Below are 17,500 nucleotides of genomic sequence, written 5' to 3' on the forward strand. Positions count from 1 at the left end.
GGTGTGGGTCGGGGTTAATAGAGAACACGGTGTGGGTTAGTAGAGAACACGGTGTGGGTCGGGTTAGTAGAGAACACGGTGTGGGTCGGGTTAGTAGAGAACACGGTGTGGGTCGGGTTAGTAGAGAACACGGTGTGGGTTAGTAGAGAACACGGTGTGGGTCGGGTTAGTGGAGAACACGGTGTGGGTCGGGTTAGTAGAGAACACGGTGTGGGTTAGTAGAGAACACGGTGTGGGTCGGGGTTAGTAGAGAACACGGTGTGGGTTAGTAGAGAACACGGTGTGGGTTAGTAGAGAACACGGTGTGGGTTAGTAGAGAACACGGTGTGGGTTAGTAGAGAACACGGTGTGGGTTAGTAGAGAACACGGTGTGGGTTAGTAGAGAACACGGTGTGGGTTAGTAGAGAACACGGTGTGGGTTAGTAGAGAACACGGTGTGGGTTAGTAGAGAACACGGTGTGGGTTAGTAGAGAACACGGTGTGGGTTAGTAGAGAACACGGTGTGGGTTAGTAGAGAACACGGTGTGGGTTAGTAGAGAACACGGTGTGGGTTAGTAGAGAACACGGTGTGGGCGTCATCGTTTCCAAACTCCTCTGTTTACGGTGCTCGAGGACTCCGGCGTAGTGAGGACGCTCAGTGTGCACCATGTCTTTGTGTATACTGATGTTTAAACGTAACGTACTGCAGATAGAGAGTATTACATGCGTAACAATCTATAACGCTGTAAATCAACTCTTTCATTATCGGTGACATCATCTCTTCTCCTCTCAGGAACTTCATCATCGAGGAGAAGAGCTTCGTTCCCTGTGAGGAGCTGAAGTACGGTCGCTTCTCCTTCAAAGGTTTTAACCCAGAAGTCGAGGTTTGTTTCTCACGTAGTCCTCATCGCTTCCTCTTCCTGTTTCCTGTGAGTCTGAGTGGTGCTCATGTTGAATGGTTCCCGATCTTCGTGTCCTCCTCTGTTGATGCGGAGGATCCGGTGAGTCTCTTTAACGGTTTCACTGCTTGGTGTGGTGAGTGATCGGGAGGAATGGGTCCTCCGAGACTCCGGCAGGGAATGAGGATCGTCCCCCGGATAACTATGAGTTCGGGGAGAAGAGGAGGAAGTTCTGTGAGAACTATGAAAGTAAGCGATCACTTCAGTGACATCCCGACATTCATCCAATCAGTCAACTTTCTTATGAAGCTGGTCGTCTTTGACCTTCTGGATGAGAGGAAGCGTTTCCGCCTTCAACAACACATCAGTGTTGTTATAGAAACACTACAGACCAGACGCAGACCTCGTTCTGCTGGACGAAGCCTCAACGCCAGAGAAGAAGAAGCCGGCTGATCCGCGGTGCGTTCAGGGGACGATCCGCTTTAACGGCAGACGGTTGGACAGATGAGTCTCAGACTTGTCCTGAGTCTCAGGCGTACTTTCTAATGTTTAGTTCAGGGTGAAAGTTCAACTTAGAGCGATGACGAGGACAGATTGCTGTTTGTTTATTCATGAATGTGATGTCTGTTTCACCTTCTGAGCTGTTGATGGAGAGTGTTTGTGGTTGTTCCTCTCAGAGACTGATGCTGCTGATGAACCCGGAAGAGGAGAAGGAAGAAGAAGAGCCCAGCAGGATGCAGACGGACGTCACCGATGAAGAAATGGCTCTCAGGTACCGAACAGCTTCTGCTTCCTGAACGTTTGTGCTGGAAACAGAAGTTTACCTGCTGCTCATTGGCTGTGAACTGGACTTCATCATCAGACGCGTCTCAACTCTCTGCTTCTTCTTCTGCAGGTACGAGAGTCTAGTGAGGAGCATGAAGAAGAAGTTTTCTACGAAGCGACAGAGAGCGGCGACAGCAGAAGAAGAAGAAGAAGAAGACAACGACGTGAACCACAACGTGGTGGAAACCAGCAAGAGAGTCTTTCTCAAGCCTCACGACTGAAACACTATCTGTATGGACGTGACTCAGAATTATTATCTTCAGTTTTTTATTTGACTCCACATGTGCAGAGACAGATGTTGTGTTTTAGGCTGATTGGATGTTGAACATCTGTGTTTTAAAGAAGAGGAATCTCTCTGACGCTGCTCATTAAACTCACAGCTCTGTGTTCACGCGTCACGTAACTTCTTTAAATAGCTCTTAAAGGGACAGTGCCATGTAAAAGAAGCCTCAGGTCTCTGCCGGTAGATCAGTCTGAACTCTGTATTTGTCCCGTGAGCCTCGGCTCCTGCTGAGTCCTGCCGGTCTGCGGTCGCCGTGTTTGGTGATGACGGCGATGACGGCATCGAACACGGCGGTCGGAGCGCAGCGGTGGAGCAGCGGCAGCAGCCGGCCCATCCTCCCGGGCTCGTACACGGGTTTAGGACGGACCGACAGCAGAGCGTGACACATGGCGTCCACCACAGGAGACACGTCCTCCGACGACTCGCGGGACATCCTGGACAGACCTCTGGGGAGCGAGGAGATGTACGCATCCCCATAATCCTCTCTGGCATCGCCGGAAACAGCCGAGAGGATCTGAGCTCTGTAGCGAGCGACGTCATCGCTGGTCCCGAAGATATCTGAGGACAAAACACGGGTCTCATCAGACGGTTATGTATAACTGTATAAATGTATAACTACGTAGTTTTACTCCCGACATCAACAAATAATAAACTAAAGAACAAACAAAAGACAAATAAGACCAACACAAATAATAAATGATGCCAACACGTCTGTAATGACATCACGTACGTTTGTTATATTTATAGGACGAAAGATCTGAGCACCAATGTTTTAGGCGCTTCAGAGAAGAAAAGAATCTGAACAGAGCAGAAGGTCTGCGCTGCCTTTACTCTTGAGTTTAGATCCACAGGAAGTCTAAAGTAGACGGAACATGTCGCAGCACAACTTCGGCTGGCTTCTCTGCTTTCAACCACAAAAGTTGGATTTTAGTTTTCAGTTCCCCCTGACCGGTTGGAGCTGTAGTTCTCTTCTTGTGTCCACGTCATCCAGTGAAACACACTTCAAATGTTAGAATCAGACCTACTTGTTCTGAAGCCTGCAGGTTGGATTAGAGCCACGTTGACTCCCCACTCGGATAACTCCAACCTCATCACTCTAGAGAAGACACTCAGGGCCGCCTTCGAGGCTCCGTAAGCAGATAACCGGGGCATCGGCACCTCGGCTGCAGGGAACATCATGTAATACACCATGTATTACACTGTTATTACACTGTAAGTACACTGTTAATGCACCTGTTTATATACTGTTTATACACCAAGTAATACACCATGTATTACACTGTTATTACACTGTAAGTACACCGTTTAATGCTCCTGTTTATATAATGGTTATACACCGTGTGATATGCTGTTAATACGCCTGTTTATACACCAAGTAATACGCTGTTATTACACTTAGTACACTTAGTAAACGTTAATGCGCCTGTTTACATACACCGTGTGATACGCTGTTAGTACACTAAGTACACTGTTAATGCACTGTTAATACACCGTTAATGCACTCTTAATACACCGTTAGTACACCATTAATACACTGTTAGTACACCATTAAAACACTGTTAATACACTTAATACACTGTTAATGCACTGTTAATACCCCGTTAATACATGTTTAATACACTGTTTAATACACTGTTAATGCACTGTTAATACACTGTTAATACACGGTTAATGCACTGTTAATACACTGTTTAATACACTGTTAATACACTGTTAGTACACGTTTAATACACTGTTTAATACACCGTTAATACACTTAGTAAACGTTAATGCGCCTGTTTATATACACCGTGTGATACGCTGTTAATACACCAAGTAATACTCTGTTAGTACACTAAGTACACTGTTAATGCACTGTTAATACACCGTTAATGCACTCTTAATACACCGTTAGTACACCGTTACTACACTGGTAATACCCCATTAATACACGTTTAATACACTGTTTAATACACTGTTAATGCACTGTTAATACCCCGTTAATACACTGTTAATACACTGTTTAATACACTGTTAATACACTGTTAGTACACTGTTTATGCACTGTTAGTACACTGTTAGTACACTGTTAGTACATTGTTAATGCACTGTTAATGCACTGTTAATGCACTGTTAGTACACTGTTAGTACACTGTTAATGCACTGTTAATACCCCGTTAATACATGTTTAATACACTGTTTAATACACGTTAATACACTGTTAATGCACTGTTAATACCCCGTTAATACATGTTTAATACACTGTTTAATACACTGTTAATGCACTGTTAATACACTGTTAATACACGGTTAATGCACTGTTAATACACTGTTTAATACACTGTTAATACACTGTTAGTACACTGTTTATGCACTGTTAATACACTGTTAATGCACTGTTAGTACACTGTTAGTACACCGTTAATACACCATTAATACACGTTTAATACTGTTTAATACACTGTTAATGCACTGTTAATACCCCGTTAATACACGTTTAATACACTGTTTAATACACCGTTAATACACTTAGTAAACGTTAATGCGCCTGTTTATATACACCGTGTGATACGCTGTTAATACACCAAGTAATACTCTGTTAGTACACTAAGTACACTGTTAATGCACTGTTAATACACCGTTAATGCACTCTTAATACACCGTTAGTACACCGTTACTACACTGGTAATACCCCATTAATACACGTTTAATACACTGTTTAATACACCGTTAATACACTTAATACACTGTTAATGCACTGTTAATACCCCGTTAATACACTGTTAATACACAGTTTAATACACTGTTAATACACTGTTAGTACACTGTTTAATACACTGTTAATACACTGTTAGTACACTGTTTATGCACTGTTAGTACACTGTTAGTACACTGTTAGTACATTGTTAATGCACTGTTAATGCACTGTTAATGCACTGTTAGTACACTGTTAGTACACTGTTAATGCACTGTTAATACCCCGTTAATGCACTGTTAATACACTGTTTAATACACTGTTAATACACTGTTAGTACACTGTTTATACACTGTTAATACACTGTTAATGCACTGTTAGTACACTGTTAGTACACCATTAATACACCATTAATGCACTGTTAGTACACTGTTAGTACACTGTTAGTACACTGTTAATACACTGTTAATACACTGTTAATACACTGTTAGTACACTGTTAATGCACTGTTAATACACTGTTAATACACTGTTAATGCACTGTTAATGCACTGTTAATGCACTGTTAATGCACTGTTAGTACACTGTTAGTACACTGTTAATACACTGTTAATACACTGTTAATACACTGTTAATACACTGTTAATACACTGTTAATACACTGTTAGTACACTGTTAATGCACCGTTAATGCACTGTTAGTACACTGTTAGTACACTGTTAATGTACTGTCAATGCACTGTCAATGCACTGTTAATACACTGTTAGTACACTGTTAATGCACTGTCAATGCACTGTTAATGCACTGTTAGTGTACTGTTAATACACTGTTAATGCACTGTTAATGCACTGTTTAATACACGGTTAGTCCACCACAGTAGTCAGTCAGATGTACCTGCCATGCTGGACACATTGACGATGCGTCCTCTGGACCTCCTCAGCAGAGGGAGGAACACCTGACACATCTTCACTGCAGACAGGAAGTTCACGTCCATGCAGCATCTGAACGCTGTGATTGGCTGCAGTTCTGCATCCACGGGACAGTGAAGGACTCCTGCGTTGTTCACCAAACCCCACAGACCTGCAGGGACACCAGACACCAGACAAAGGGACAGAAAGATCCAAGTCCCTGTCCCACTTAATTCATTCACAATAATGTCATGAGGTCAAAACAAATAGGATTTAATTCTTGTCTTCAGTTTCAACTGTGGGACTCGTGTTTGATGGATCTGTCTTATGTTTACCTGTGTCAGCCACCTGAGTGCTGATGTACCTGTGAGCCGTCTCTATCTGGTTGTTGTCGGTGACGTCGAGCTGCAGCACCTGAAGGTTTTCAGTTCCTCGTCCTCTGAGCTGCTGAGCTCCGGCTCCGTCCTCGTCCAGCACGCCAGCGAATACCTTCAGTCCGGACTCGCTGAGCCGCAATGCCAGAGCCAGACCGAATCCTGAATCACAACCTCCAGAGCAAGAGACACGGCAAACCTGAAACAAGGCGTTCTCAGTGCGTGCGTGCGTGCGTGTGTGTGTGTGTGTGTGTGTGTGTGTGTGTGTGCGTGCGTGTGTGTGTGTGTGTGCGTGTGCGTGCGCATGTCTCTCACCTGTGATCAGCACTGCTCTGCTCTGCAGCTCTACTCTCTTCTCAGTCTCACACATCAGGAACAAGCTGCAGCCGAGGACGGCCAGTCCACAGACCACCGGAGGACCAGAGAGGTACAGAGAGGACCCGACCAGAGCCCAGACCAGGGCCCAGACGGTCCAGAACCAGGTTCCACAGCCCTCTTTAAGCTTCCACAGCACGGTGAAGAAGAACACAGCTGCAGCTCCGACACAGAAACAGGAAGTGATGTCCATCTTCTGACTGTCGGTGTGTTGAGTCTCTCCTGTTGTCTCTCAGCTGTCTCTCAGCTGTCTCACCTGTTGTCTCTCAGCTGTCTCTCCTGTTGTCTCTCAGCTGTGTCTCCTGTTGTCCCACCTGTTGTCTCTCAGCTGTCTCTCCTGTTGTCTCTCAGCTGTGTCTCCTGTTGTCCCACCTGTTGTCTCTCAGCTGTCTCACCTGTTGTCTCTCAGCTGTCTCACCTGTTGTCTCTCAGCTGTCTCACCTGTTGTCTCTCAGCTGTATCTCCTGTTGTCTCTCAGCTGTCTCTCCTGTTGTCTCTCAGCTGTCTCACCTGTTGTCTCTCAGCTGTCTCACCTGTTGTCTCTCAGCTGTCTCTCCTGTTGTCTCTCAGTTGTCTCTCAGCTGTCTCACCTGTTGTCTCTCACCTGTTGTCTCTCAGCTGTTGTCTCTCAGCTGTCTCACCTGTTGTCTCTCAGCTGTCTCTCAGCTGTTGTCTCACCTGTTGTCTCTCAGCTGTCACTCCTGTTGTCTCTCAGCTGTCTCTCAGCTGTTGTCTCTCAGCTGTCTCACCTGTTGTCTCTCAGCTGTCACTCCTGTTGTCTCTCAGCTGTGTCTCCTGTTGTCCCACCTGTTGTCTCTCAGCTGTCTCACCTGTTGTCTCTCAGCTGTCTCACCTGTTGTCTCTCAGCTGTCTCACCTGTTGTCTCTCAGCTGTATCTCCTGTTGTCTCTCAGCTGTCTCTCCTGTTGTCTCTCAGCTGTCTCACCTGTTGTCTCTCAGCTGTCTCACCTGTTGTCTCTCAGCTGTCTCTCAGCTGTCTCTCCTGTTGTCTCTCAGTTGTCTCTCAGCTGTCTCACCTGTTGTCTCTCACCTGTTGTCTCTCAGCTGTTGTCTCTCAGCTGTCTCACCTGTTGTCTCTCAGCTGTCTCTCAGCTGTTGTCTCTCAGCTGTCACTCCTGTTGTCTCTCAGCTGTCTCTCAGCTGTTGTCTCTCAGCTGTCTCACCTGTTGTCTCTCAGCTGTCTCTCCTGTTGTCTCTCAGCTGTCTCTCCTGTTGTCTCTCAGTTGTCTCTCCTGTTGTCTCTCAGTTGTCTCTCCTGTTGTCTCTCCTGTTGTCTCTCAGCTGTCTCTCCGGTTGTCTCTCAGCTGTCTCTCCTGTTGTCTCTCAGTTGTCTCTCCTGTTGTCTCTCAGTTGTCTCTCCTGTTGTCTCTCAGCTGTCACTCCTGTTGTCTCTCAGATGTCTCTCCTGTTGTCTCTCAGCTGTCACTCCTGTTGTCTCTCAGTTGTCTCTCCTGTTGTCTCTCAGCTGTCTCTCAGCTGTCACTCCTGTTGTCTCTCAGATGTCTCTCCTGTTGTCTCTCAGCTGTCACTCCTGTTGTCTCTCAGCTGTCTCTCCTGTTGTCTCACTTGTGCGTGACAGGTGAAGTGAAGTGAGGCTGCAGGTGATCCTCCTGCTCAGGTATGTGGTGCTCAGACCGGTTCCTGCTCCTCCCCCTCTGGTCCCAGCGGTGACGATAAAGATCTCACTTTCTCTTCTAAAGTCTAAATCACAGTCAGACCGTCTGTAGTTAGTTCTTATTGTAATACATGACATCATTTAACATCATCTATTGAACTATTATTGACCAATAATAATGACAATAATAATACAAGTGATAATAATAATGATTGTGACAATAATACGAAAGATAAAAACAACTTCATTAAGGACACGATCGGTGTGATCGTGTGATCGGTGTGATCGGTGTGAACGTGTGATCGGTGTGATCGTGTGATCGTGTGATCGGTGTGATCGGTGTGAACGTGTGATCGGTGTGATCGTGTGATCGTGTGATGGGTGTGAACGTGTGATCGGTGTGATCGTGTGATCGTGTGATGGGTGTGAACGTGTGATCGTGTGATCCGTGTGATCGGTGTGAACGTGTGATCGGTGTGATCGTGTGATGGGTGTGAACGTGTGATCGTGTGATCGGTGTGATCGGTGTGAACGGTGTGAACGTGTGATCGGTGTGATCGTGTGATGGGTGTGAACGTGTGATCGGTGTGAACGTGTGATCGATGTGATCGTGTGAAGGTGTGATCGTGTGATGGGTGTGATCGGTGTGAACGTGTGATCGGTGTGAACGTGTGATCGCATGATCGGTGTGAACGCGTGATCGGTGTGATGGGTGTGAACGCGTGATCGTGTGATCGGTGTGATCGTGTGATGGGTGTGATCGGTGTGATCGCATGATCGGTGTGAACGCGTGATCGGTGTGATGGGTGTGAACGCGTGATCGGTGTGATCGTGTGATCGGTGTGAACGTGTGATCGGTGTGATCGGTGTGAACGTGTGATCGGTGTGATCGGTGTGAACGTGTGATCGGTGTGAACGTGTGATCGGTGTGATCGTGTGATCGGTGTGAACGTGTGATCGGTGTGAACGTGTGATCGGTGTGATCGGTGTGATCGTGTGATCGTGTGATCGGTGTGATCGGTGTGATCGGTGTGATCGGTGTGAACGTGTGATCGGTGTGATCGGTGTGATCGGTGTGATCGTGTGATCGGTGTGAACGTGTGATCGGTGTGATCGGTGTGAACGTGTGATCGGTGTGATCGGTGTGAACGTGTGATCGTGTGATCGGTGTGATCGGTGTGATCGTGTGAATGTGTGATCGGTGTGAACGTGTGATCGTGTGATCGGTGTGATCGTGTGAATGTGTGATCGTGTGATCGGTGTGAACGTGTGATCGGTGTGATCGTGTGATCGGTGTCAACGTGTGATCGGTGTGATCGGTGTGAACGTGTGATCGGTGTGATCGGTGTGATCGTGTGAATGTGTGATCGTGTGATCGGTGTGAACGTGTGATCGTGTGATCGGTGTGATCGGTGTGAACGTGTGATCGTGTGATCGATGTGATCGTGTGATCGATGTGATCGTGTGATCGGTGTGATCGTGTGAATGTGTGATCGTGTGAACGTGTGATCGGTGTGATCGTGTGATCGGTGTCAACGTGTGATCGGTGTGATCGGTGTGATCGTGTGAATGTGTGATCGTGTGATCTGTGTGAACGTGTGATCGGTGTGATCGTGTGATCGGTGTGATCGTGTGATCGGTGTGATCGTGTGATCGTGTGATCGGTGTGATCGGTGTGAACGTGTGATCGTGTGATCGGTGTGATCGGTGTGATCGTGTGATCGGTGTGATCGTGTGATCGTGTGAATGTGTGATCGTGTGATCGGTGTGAACGTGTGATCGGTGTGATCGTGTGATCGGTGTCAACGTGTGATCGGTGTGATCGGTGTGAACGTGTGATCGGTGTGATCTGTGTGATCGTGTGATCGGTGTGAACGTGTGATCGTGTGATCGATGTGATCGGTGTGAACGTGTGATCGGTGTGATCGATGTGATCGTGTGATCGTGTGATCGGTGTGATCGGTGTGATCGTGTGAATGTGTGATCGTGTGATCTGTGTGAACGTGTGATCGGTGTGATCGTGTGATCGTGTGATCGTGTGATCGGTGTGATCGGTGTGATCGGTGTGATCGGTGTGATCGTGTGATCGTGTGATCGGTGTGATCGTGTGATCGTGTGAATGTGTGATCGTGTGATCGATGTGATCGGTGTGAACGGTGTGAACGATGTGATCGTGTGATTAGATGTTGGATATTAGATGTTGGATGTTGGATATTAGATGTTGGATGTTGGATATTAGATGTTAGATGTTGGATATTAGATGTTGGATGTTGGATATTAGATGTTGGATATTAGATGTTAGATGTTGGATATTAGATGTTGGATGTTGGATGTTGGATGTTGGATGTTAGATATTCGATGTTGGATATTAGATGTTGGATGTTGGATGTTGGATGTTAGATATTGGATGTTGGATATTAGATGTTGGATATTAGATGTTGGATGTTGGATATTAGATGTTGGATGTTGGATATTAGATGTTGGATGTTGGATATTAGATGTTGGATGTTGGATATTAGATGTTAGATGTTGGATATTAGATGTTGGATGTTGGATAGTAGATGTTAGATGTTGGATATTAGATGTTGGATGTTAGATGTTGGATGTTGGATATTAGATGTTGGATATTAGATGTTAGATGTTGGATATTAGATGTTGGATGTTAGATGTTGGATGTTGGATATTAGATGTTGGATATTAGATGTTAGATGTTGGATATTAGATGTTGGATGTTGGATAGTAGATGTTAGATGTTGGATATTAGATGTTGGATGTTAGATGTTGGATGTTGGATATTAGATGTTGGATATTAGATGTTAGATGTTGGATATTAGATGTTGGATGTTGGATAGTAGATGTTAGATGTTGGATATTAGATGTTGGATGTTAGATGTTGGATGTTGGATATTCGATGTTGGATGTTGGATGTTGGATAGTAGATGTTAGATGTTGGATGTTGGATATTAGATGTTGGATATTAGATGTTGGATATTAGATGTTGGATGTTGGATATTAGATGTTGGATGTTGGATATTAGATGTTTGATATTAGATGTTGGATATTAGATGTTAGATGTTGGATATTAGATGTTGGATGTTGGATGTTGGATGTTAGATATTGGATGTTGGATATTCGATGTTGGATATTAGATGTTGGATGTTGGATGTTGGATGTTGGATGTTAGATATTGGATGTTGGATATTAGATGTTGGATATTAGATGTTGGATGTTGGATATTCGATGTTGGATATTAGATGTTAGATGTTGGATATTAGATGTTGGATGTTGGATATTAGATGTTGGATATTAGATGTTGGATGTTGGATGTTGGATGTTAGATATTGGATGTTGGATATTAGATGTTGGATGTTGGATATTAGATGTTGGATGTTAGATGTTGGATGTTGGATGTTGGATATTAGATGTTGGATGTTGGATATTAGATGTTGGATGTTGGATGTTGGATATTAGATGTTGGATGTTGGATAGTAGATGTTAGATGTTGGATATTAGATGTTGGATGTTGGATGTTGGATATTAGATGTTAGATGTTGGATATTAGATGTTGGATATTAGATGTTGGATGTTAGATGTTAGATGTTGGATATTAGATGTTGGATGTTGGATGTTGGATATTAGATGTTAGATGTTGGATATTAGATGTTGGATGTTGGATGTTGGATAGTAGATGTTAGATGTTGGATATTAGATGTTGGATGTTAGATGTTGGATGTTGGATATTAGATGTTGGATGTTGGATATTAGATGTTGGATATTAGATGTTGGATGTTAGATGTTGGATGTTGGATATTAGATGTTAGATGTTGGATATTAGATGTTGGATGTTGGATGTTGGATATTAGATGTTGGATGTTGGATAGTAGATGTTGGATGTTGGATATTAGATGTTGGATATTAGATGTTAGATGTTGGATATTCGATGTTGGATATTAGATGTTGGATATTCGATGTTGGATATTAGATGTTGGATGTTGGATATTAGATATTCGATGTTGGATATTAGATGTTGGATGTTGGATGTTAGATGTTGGATGTTGGATGTTCAGACGGGTTGAACACGTGAGATCTGCTTCATTACAATAAGAGGAAGAGATGGAGGTTAAATAAAGAACTTGACAGTTGTTGTGTGGAGGTGAAGTCACGGCCCAATGAACACAAGCTCTCTGACAATCTGACCCCACAGCGTCTGACTGGGGGGGTCATGCAGAGTGAACTCATTCTGTCCACTGGACTCTAAATGAGCTCCGTGGTCAGCTGATGAGAGACGTCTGTCAGGTTTCTATCAACCAGGAGCTGCTCATAAATACAGACATGCGGCCTCAAACTGGACCCTTCAGAGAGACTTTCATGGGTAGAATAGAAGAAGAGAACAAAATAGAGCTGATGGATAAACACATGAGACATGAGGACTATGGAAATACACATAAAACATCCAGTAAGAGTTTAAAGTTACACGTTTACTCACAAACAAAGTGTCAGAATGTGTCTTTATGTTTATAATGTGATTAATAATCTCACACGTGAGGAGGGAAAGATAAAAATGTGTTTATAGTGAAAATCAATCAACTAAAAGCACCTAGAGTGGCAATGCGCTTTAAAGAACTACTTTTCCCAGACTCCTCCTCGCTCTGCGCATGCGTAGTTGCATCATAACGACGTGAACCGCTGTGTTTTCAGGAGCAACCGTGTCTGGAATTAATAAAGTCGTTTTTAAAGGTAAGAAATGTTTAAAAATGAATCACGGAGGTCCTTTAAAGGGATTCATGGAATACCAAGACACATATAATGATACATAAGTATCATCACGTGATAAGAGCGAGCTCTTGTTTAGTGAGCTAGCTAACGTAGCTAACGTACGCCAGACTGCGTTTAAATTCTGCATCTTTCTTCGCTCACTAGCGGAAGTGACGTTAACTAGTCCTTCAGACATTTAGCTGAAAACACTAAAGAATCATTCAAATGTTTAACTTCAGTTCCGCGCACATTCGTCACAGCAGGCAGCACGTGTTTCAGTTACATGTTTATCGAAGCAGCTCCACTTATTGCTCCGATAGTTTAAACAGTGAAGATTAGAAGTTTAGATCATATTCAAATTAAATGCTATTAGTTTGTCACTTGTATGCCGATACAAATATAGTTATGTGCTTTATAAAATATATTTAATTAAATTTAATTGAATACACTAGAAGACCCAAAAAGTCTTGAGTGTGGTCTCTTTCACCACGAGGATATGAATTTAAATCTACTAGATTTTGAAGGAGTTTGGTGTAACTTTTTATCTTCCACAACTACATTAATATTTATCATAATGTAAGTGTGTGACATATGTCCTGTTTGAGGAAGACCTTTTCATTTACAGACTGAGACATGTCCACTCTACTGGATGAGACAGCAGCAGATGTTCCAGTCAGAGACTTCACCGTGAACCTCACAGCAGGTCTCCATGTTGTCTCCATGTTGTCACTATGTGTCTCTATGTTGTCTCCGTGTCGTCTCTGTGTTTGTTCCCGTGTGTCTCCGTGTTGTCTCCGTGTGTCTCTGTGTTGTTTCCGTGTGTCTCTGTGTTGTCTTCGTGTGTCGCTGTGCTGTCTCCGTGTTGTCGGCGTGTGTCTCCGTATTGTCTCCGTGTTGTCTCTGTGCTGTCTCCGTGTTGTCTCTGTGCTGTCTCAGTGTTGTCTCCGTGTGTCTCTGTGCTGTCTCCGTGTCCGTGTTGTTTCCGTGGTGTCTCTGTGCTGTCTCCGTGTTGTTTCCGTGTTGTCTCCGTGTTGTTTCCGTGTTGTCTCCGTGCTGTCTCCGTGCTGTCTCCGTGTTGTCTCCGTGTTGTCTCCGTGTTGTTTCCGTGGTGTCTCTGTGCTGTCTCCGTGTGTCTCCGTGTTGTTTCCGTGCTGTCTCCGTGTTGTCTCTCTGAGAAAGATCACACATTCTTCTTCTCTATGCTCCTACAACCTTCTGTATTTGCTGTTTACGTCGTCTCATTGTGTGTTTTAAATAAAGTTTTGTGCTTAAAGACTCATCGACGTTCCAAAATGCTCGAGCGAGACAGGACGTCTCTCGTGTGTCCAGAAAGGAGCTGGAGGACCGATTCCTGAGACTCAACGAGGAGACACTGGTCCTCAAACAGCACGTTAACAAGCAGGAGGACAAGATCAGGAAGTGAGACACACACACACACTGAGAGACACACACACACACACACACACACCCTCAGAGGACAGACAGCTGTTTTCACAGGTCGCATAATGAACTGAACTCAAAGACCTCCAGACAGGAACTTCTTAACTTCTCTTTATAACACTCACCTCTGATCTTCCTCCTTCTTCTTCCTCCTCCACCTCAGGCTGGGCACTAAGCTGATGAGGCTGGTGAAGGACCGTGGTCGTATGGAGCAGCTGGTGGTGGGAGGAGGAGGAGTCTCCAGGCTTCGTGACGTGGAGATGGAGGAGATGATGGAGGAGCTCCAGGAGACAGTGCGCGGCCTGCAGGCGGAGAACGAGGGGCTGAAGCGGCGCCTCCTTTTGGCCAAGCAGCAGCTCCTCACCTCCCAGAGCAGGAGGTCGTCTCCGTACGACCGCGTCCCGTCACGGGTCAACTCTGGGTTAAAGAAGCTGAGAGACGACGACTCCTCTCCTCCTCGAGGGAGGCTCAAAGGTAGGTCTCAGGTAGAGGAGACCACCTGAACATCTGGAGGTGGGTTTATTAAAGTCCTCTGATGTTTGTCTCCTTCAGGTACCCGTAGTTCAGAGGGAGGAGCCAGACCCCCGACGGGCCTCCTGCCTCGGTTTGGACACAGTCTGCTGGAGGAGGCCAGGGCCGAGGTCCGAAACCTGTGAGTCCTCCTAAACCACCAGAGTCTGTAACCGTGTCCTCCCAAACCACCAGGGTCTATATCTGAGTCCTCCCAAACCACCAGGGTCTGTAGCCGCGTCCTCCTAAACCACCAGGGTCTGTAATATTGTCCTCCTAAACCACCAGGGTCTGTAGCCGCATCCTCCTAAACCACCAGGGTCTGTAACGTGTCCTCCTAAACCACCAGGGTCTGTAGCCGCATCCTCCTAAACCACCAGGGTCTGTAATCGTGTCCTCCTAAACCACCAGGGTCTGTAGCCGCATCCTCCTAAACCACCAGGGTCTGTAACGTGTCCTCCTAAACTACCAGGGTCTATATCTGAGTCCTCCCAAACCACCAGGGTCTGTAGCCGCGTCCTCCTAAACCACCAGGGTCTGTAGCCACGTCCTCCTAAACCACCAGGGTCTGTGACCGTGTCCTCCTAAACCACCAGGGTCTGTAGCCGCATCCTCCTAAACCACCAGGGTCTGTAATCCTGTCCTCCTAAACTACCAGGGTCTATATCTGAGTCCTCCCAAACCACCAGGGTCTGTAGCCGCGTCCTCCTAAAAGACCAGGGTCTATATCTGAGTCCTCCCAAACCACCAGGGTCTGTAGCCGCGTCCTCCCAAACCACCAGGGTCTGTAGCCGCGTCTTCCTAAACCACCAGGGTCTGTAGCCGCGTCCTCCTAAACCACCAGGGTCTGTAGCCGCGTCCTCCTAAACCACCAGGGTCTGTAGCCGCGTCCTCCTAAACCACCAGGGTCTGTAGCCGCGTCCTCCTAAACCACCAGGGTCTGTAACCGCGTCCTCCTAAACCACCAGGGTCTGTAACCGCGTCCTCCTAAACCACCAGAGCAGAACTCCAGCTGGTTTTAAAGTCACATTGATCCACTGAAAATCACAAGGGATTACTGTTTAAAGTATTTACATTACAGTTACTAATCTCACTCCATATTTCAAGGACTTTGACGGAGTCTCTGTGTCATTTGAACTCTTTCAGAGGACACAGCATGTTAGCTCTGAGCAGCTGCTGTTAGCGTGTTAATGATAGAATGAAGTTAAAGTCACTAAAGGTAACCGTCTCTCTCTCTCTGTGTACCAGAGAGAACGTGATGGAGCTCCAGAGGAGCCACATGGAGGAGGTGGAGGGAGCGTCGGAGCTGCTGAGGGAGGAGCTAAGGAGGAACGAGGCAGAGTTTGAGGAGAGACTCCTGCAGGTCCGAGAGCAGCAGAGCTCCAGACTGAGGTACAGAGTTGTTCTGGGAAGTACCTGATCCTTTAACATCAAGAACCAGAAAAACACCAAAACAATCTCCAAAACTACTCAGTTTATTTCAACTAGAAGCTGTAAAAACTCTCATTATCATCGTCATCATGACTGAGTTATTCTGCACTAAAGACATGTTCTAGTTCTCTCTACTTCTAGTCATGATGGTTCTGTTTCCATAGAGGAGCCTCCATAACGTCTCTCTACCGCCTCACTGCCGCCTCTGTGCCGCCTCACTGCCGCCTCACTGCCGCCTCACTGACGCCTCACTGCCGCCTCACTGCCGCCTCACTGCCGCCTCACTGCCGCCTCACTGCCGCCTCACTGCCGCCTCACTGACGCCTCACTGACGCCTCTGTGCCGCCTCACTGCCGCCTCACTGCCGCCTCACTGACGCCTCTGTGCCGCCTCACTGACGCCTCTGTGCCGCCTCACTGCCGCCTCACTGCCGCCTCTGTGCCGCCTCACTGACGCCTCTGTGCCGCCTCACTGACGCCTCACTGCCGCCTCACTACCGCCTCACTACCGCCTCACTGACGCCTCACTGCCGCCTCACTGCCGCCTCACTACCGCCTCACTACCGCCTCACTGCCGCCTCACTGACGCCTCACTGCCGCCTCTGTGCCGCCTCACTACCGCCTCACTACCGCCTCACTGCTGCCTCACTGCCGCCTCACTGCCGCCTCACTGACGCCTCTGTGCCGCCTCACTACCGCCTCACTGACGCCTCACTGACGCCTCACTGACGCCTCACTGACGCCTCACTGACGCCTCTGTGCCGCCTCACTACCGCCTCACTGACGCCTCACTACCGCCTCACTGACGCCTCACTGACGCCTCTGTGCCGCCTCACTGACGCCTCACTGACGCCTCACTGACGCCTCACTGACGCCTCTGTGCCGCCTCACTACCGCCTCACTGACGCCTCACTACCGCCTCACTGACGCCTCACTGACGCCTCTGTGCCGCCTCACTGACGCCTCACTGACGCCTCACTGACGCCTCTGTGCCGCCTCACTGACGCCTCACTGACGCCTCACTGACGCCTCACTGACGCCTCTGTGCCGCCTCACTGACGCCTCACTGACGCCTCTGTGCCGCCTCTGTGCCGCCTCACTGACGCCTCACTGACGCCTCACTGACGCCTCACTACCGCCTCTGTGCCGCCTCACTACCGCCTCTGTGCCGCCTCACTACCGCCTCACTGACGCCTCACTGCCGCCTCTGTGCCGCCTCACTACCGCCTCACTGACGCCTCACTGCCGCCTCACTGCCGCCTCACTTGTGTTTTTCTCTCTCAGGTCTCAGGTCAACGGTAACGTGTCGATGATCAAACTACAGAAGCAGCTGTCTGAGCGGTCTGACATGGTCTCAGAGCTGGAGGGACGGTTTTTACAACTACAGGAGGTGAGAGCTGCTCACAGATCAATG

At 46.9% G+C, this 17,500-nt stretch overlaps 3 protein-coding genes across 3 annotated transcripts in view; 2 read left to right on the top strand and 1 right to left on the bottom strand.

Annotated features, from left to right (window-relative positions):
* The window catches only part of mphosph6 (M-phase phosphoprotein 6), a 6,214-nt gene extending 4,124 nt beyond the window's left edge, over positions 1-2,090 (top strand). The window contains exons 3-5 of the mRNA XM_079274299.1: positions 773-863; positions 1,556-1,650; positions 1,774-2,090. Coding sequence (XP_079130425.1) covers positions 773-863; positions 1,556-1,650; positions 1,774-1,924 — 337 coding nt within the window. The 3' untranslated portion in view covers positions 1,925-2,090. The remainder of the gene's footprint in view (positions 1-772; positions 864-1,555; positions 1,651-1,773) is intronic.
* A 62-nt stretch (positions 2,091-2,152) lies between these two features.
* On the bottom strand, positions 2,153-6,509 carry hsd17b2 (hydroxysteroid (17-beta) dehydrogenase 2; the record flags this gene model as incomplete). The annotated part of the gene is made up of 5 exons (XM_079275273.1): positions 2,153-2,544; positions 3,012-3,149; positions 5,554-5,739; positions 5,903-6,115; positions 6,257-6,509. 5 exons carry the CDS (start codon positions 6,507-6,509, stop codon positions 2,153-2,155), a joined length of 1,182 nt encoding a protein of 393 aa, XP_079131399.1.
* A 6,104-nt stretch (positions 6,510-12,613) lies between these two features.
* The window catches only part of rpgrip1l (RPGRIP1 like), a 43,024-nt gene continuing 38,137 nt past the window's right edge, over positions 12,614-17,500 (top strand). Inside the window, exons 1-7 of the mRNA XM_079274286.1 lie at positions 12,614-12,688; positions 13,332-13,409; positions 13,981-14,125; positions 14,310-14,620; positions 14,699-14,798; positions 15,905-16,048; positions 17,371-17,476. Coding sequence (XP_079130412.1) covers positions 13,340-13,409; positions 13,981-14,125; positions 14,310-14,620; positions 14,699-14,798; positions 15,905-16,048; positions 17,371-17,476 — 876 coding nt within the window. The 5' untranslated portion in view covers positions 12,614-12,688; positions 13,332-13,339. The remainder of the gene's footprint in view (positions 12,689-13,331; positions 13,410-13,980; positions 14,126-14,309; positions 14,621-14,698; positions 14,799-15,904; positions 16,049-17,370; positions 17,477-17,500) is intronic.

The sequence above is a fragment of the Melanostigma gelatinosum genome, assembly GCF_949748355.1.
Source record: "Melanostigma gelatinosum genome assembly, chromosome: 1".
Classification (NCBI taxonomy): domain Eukaryota; kingdom Metazoa; phylum Chordata; class Actinopteri; order Perciformes; family Zoarcidae; genus Melanostigma; species Melanostigma gelatinosum.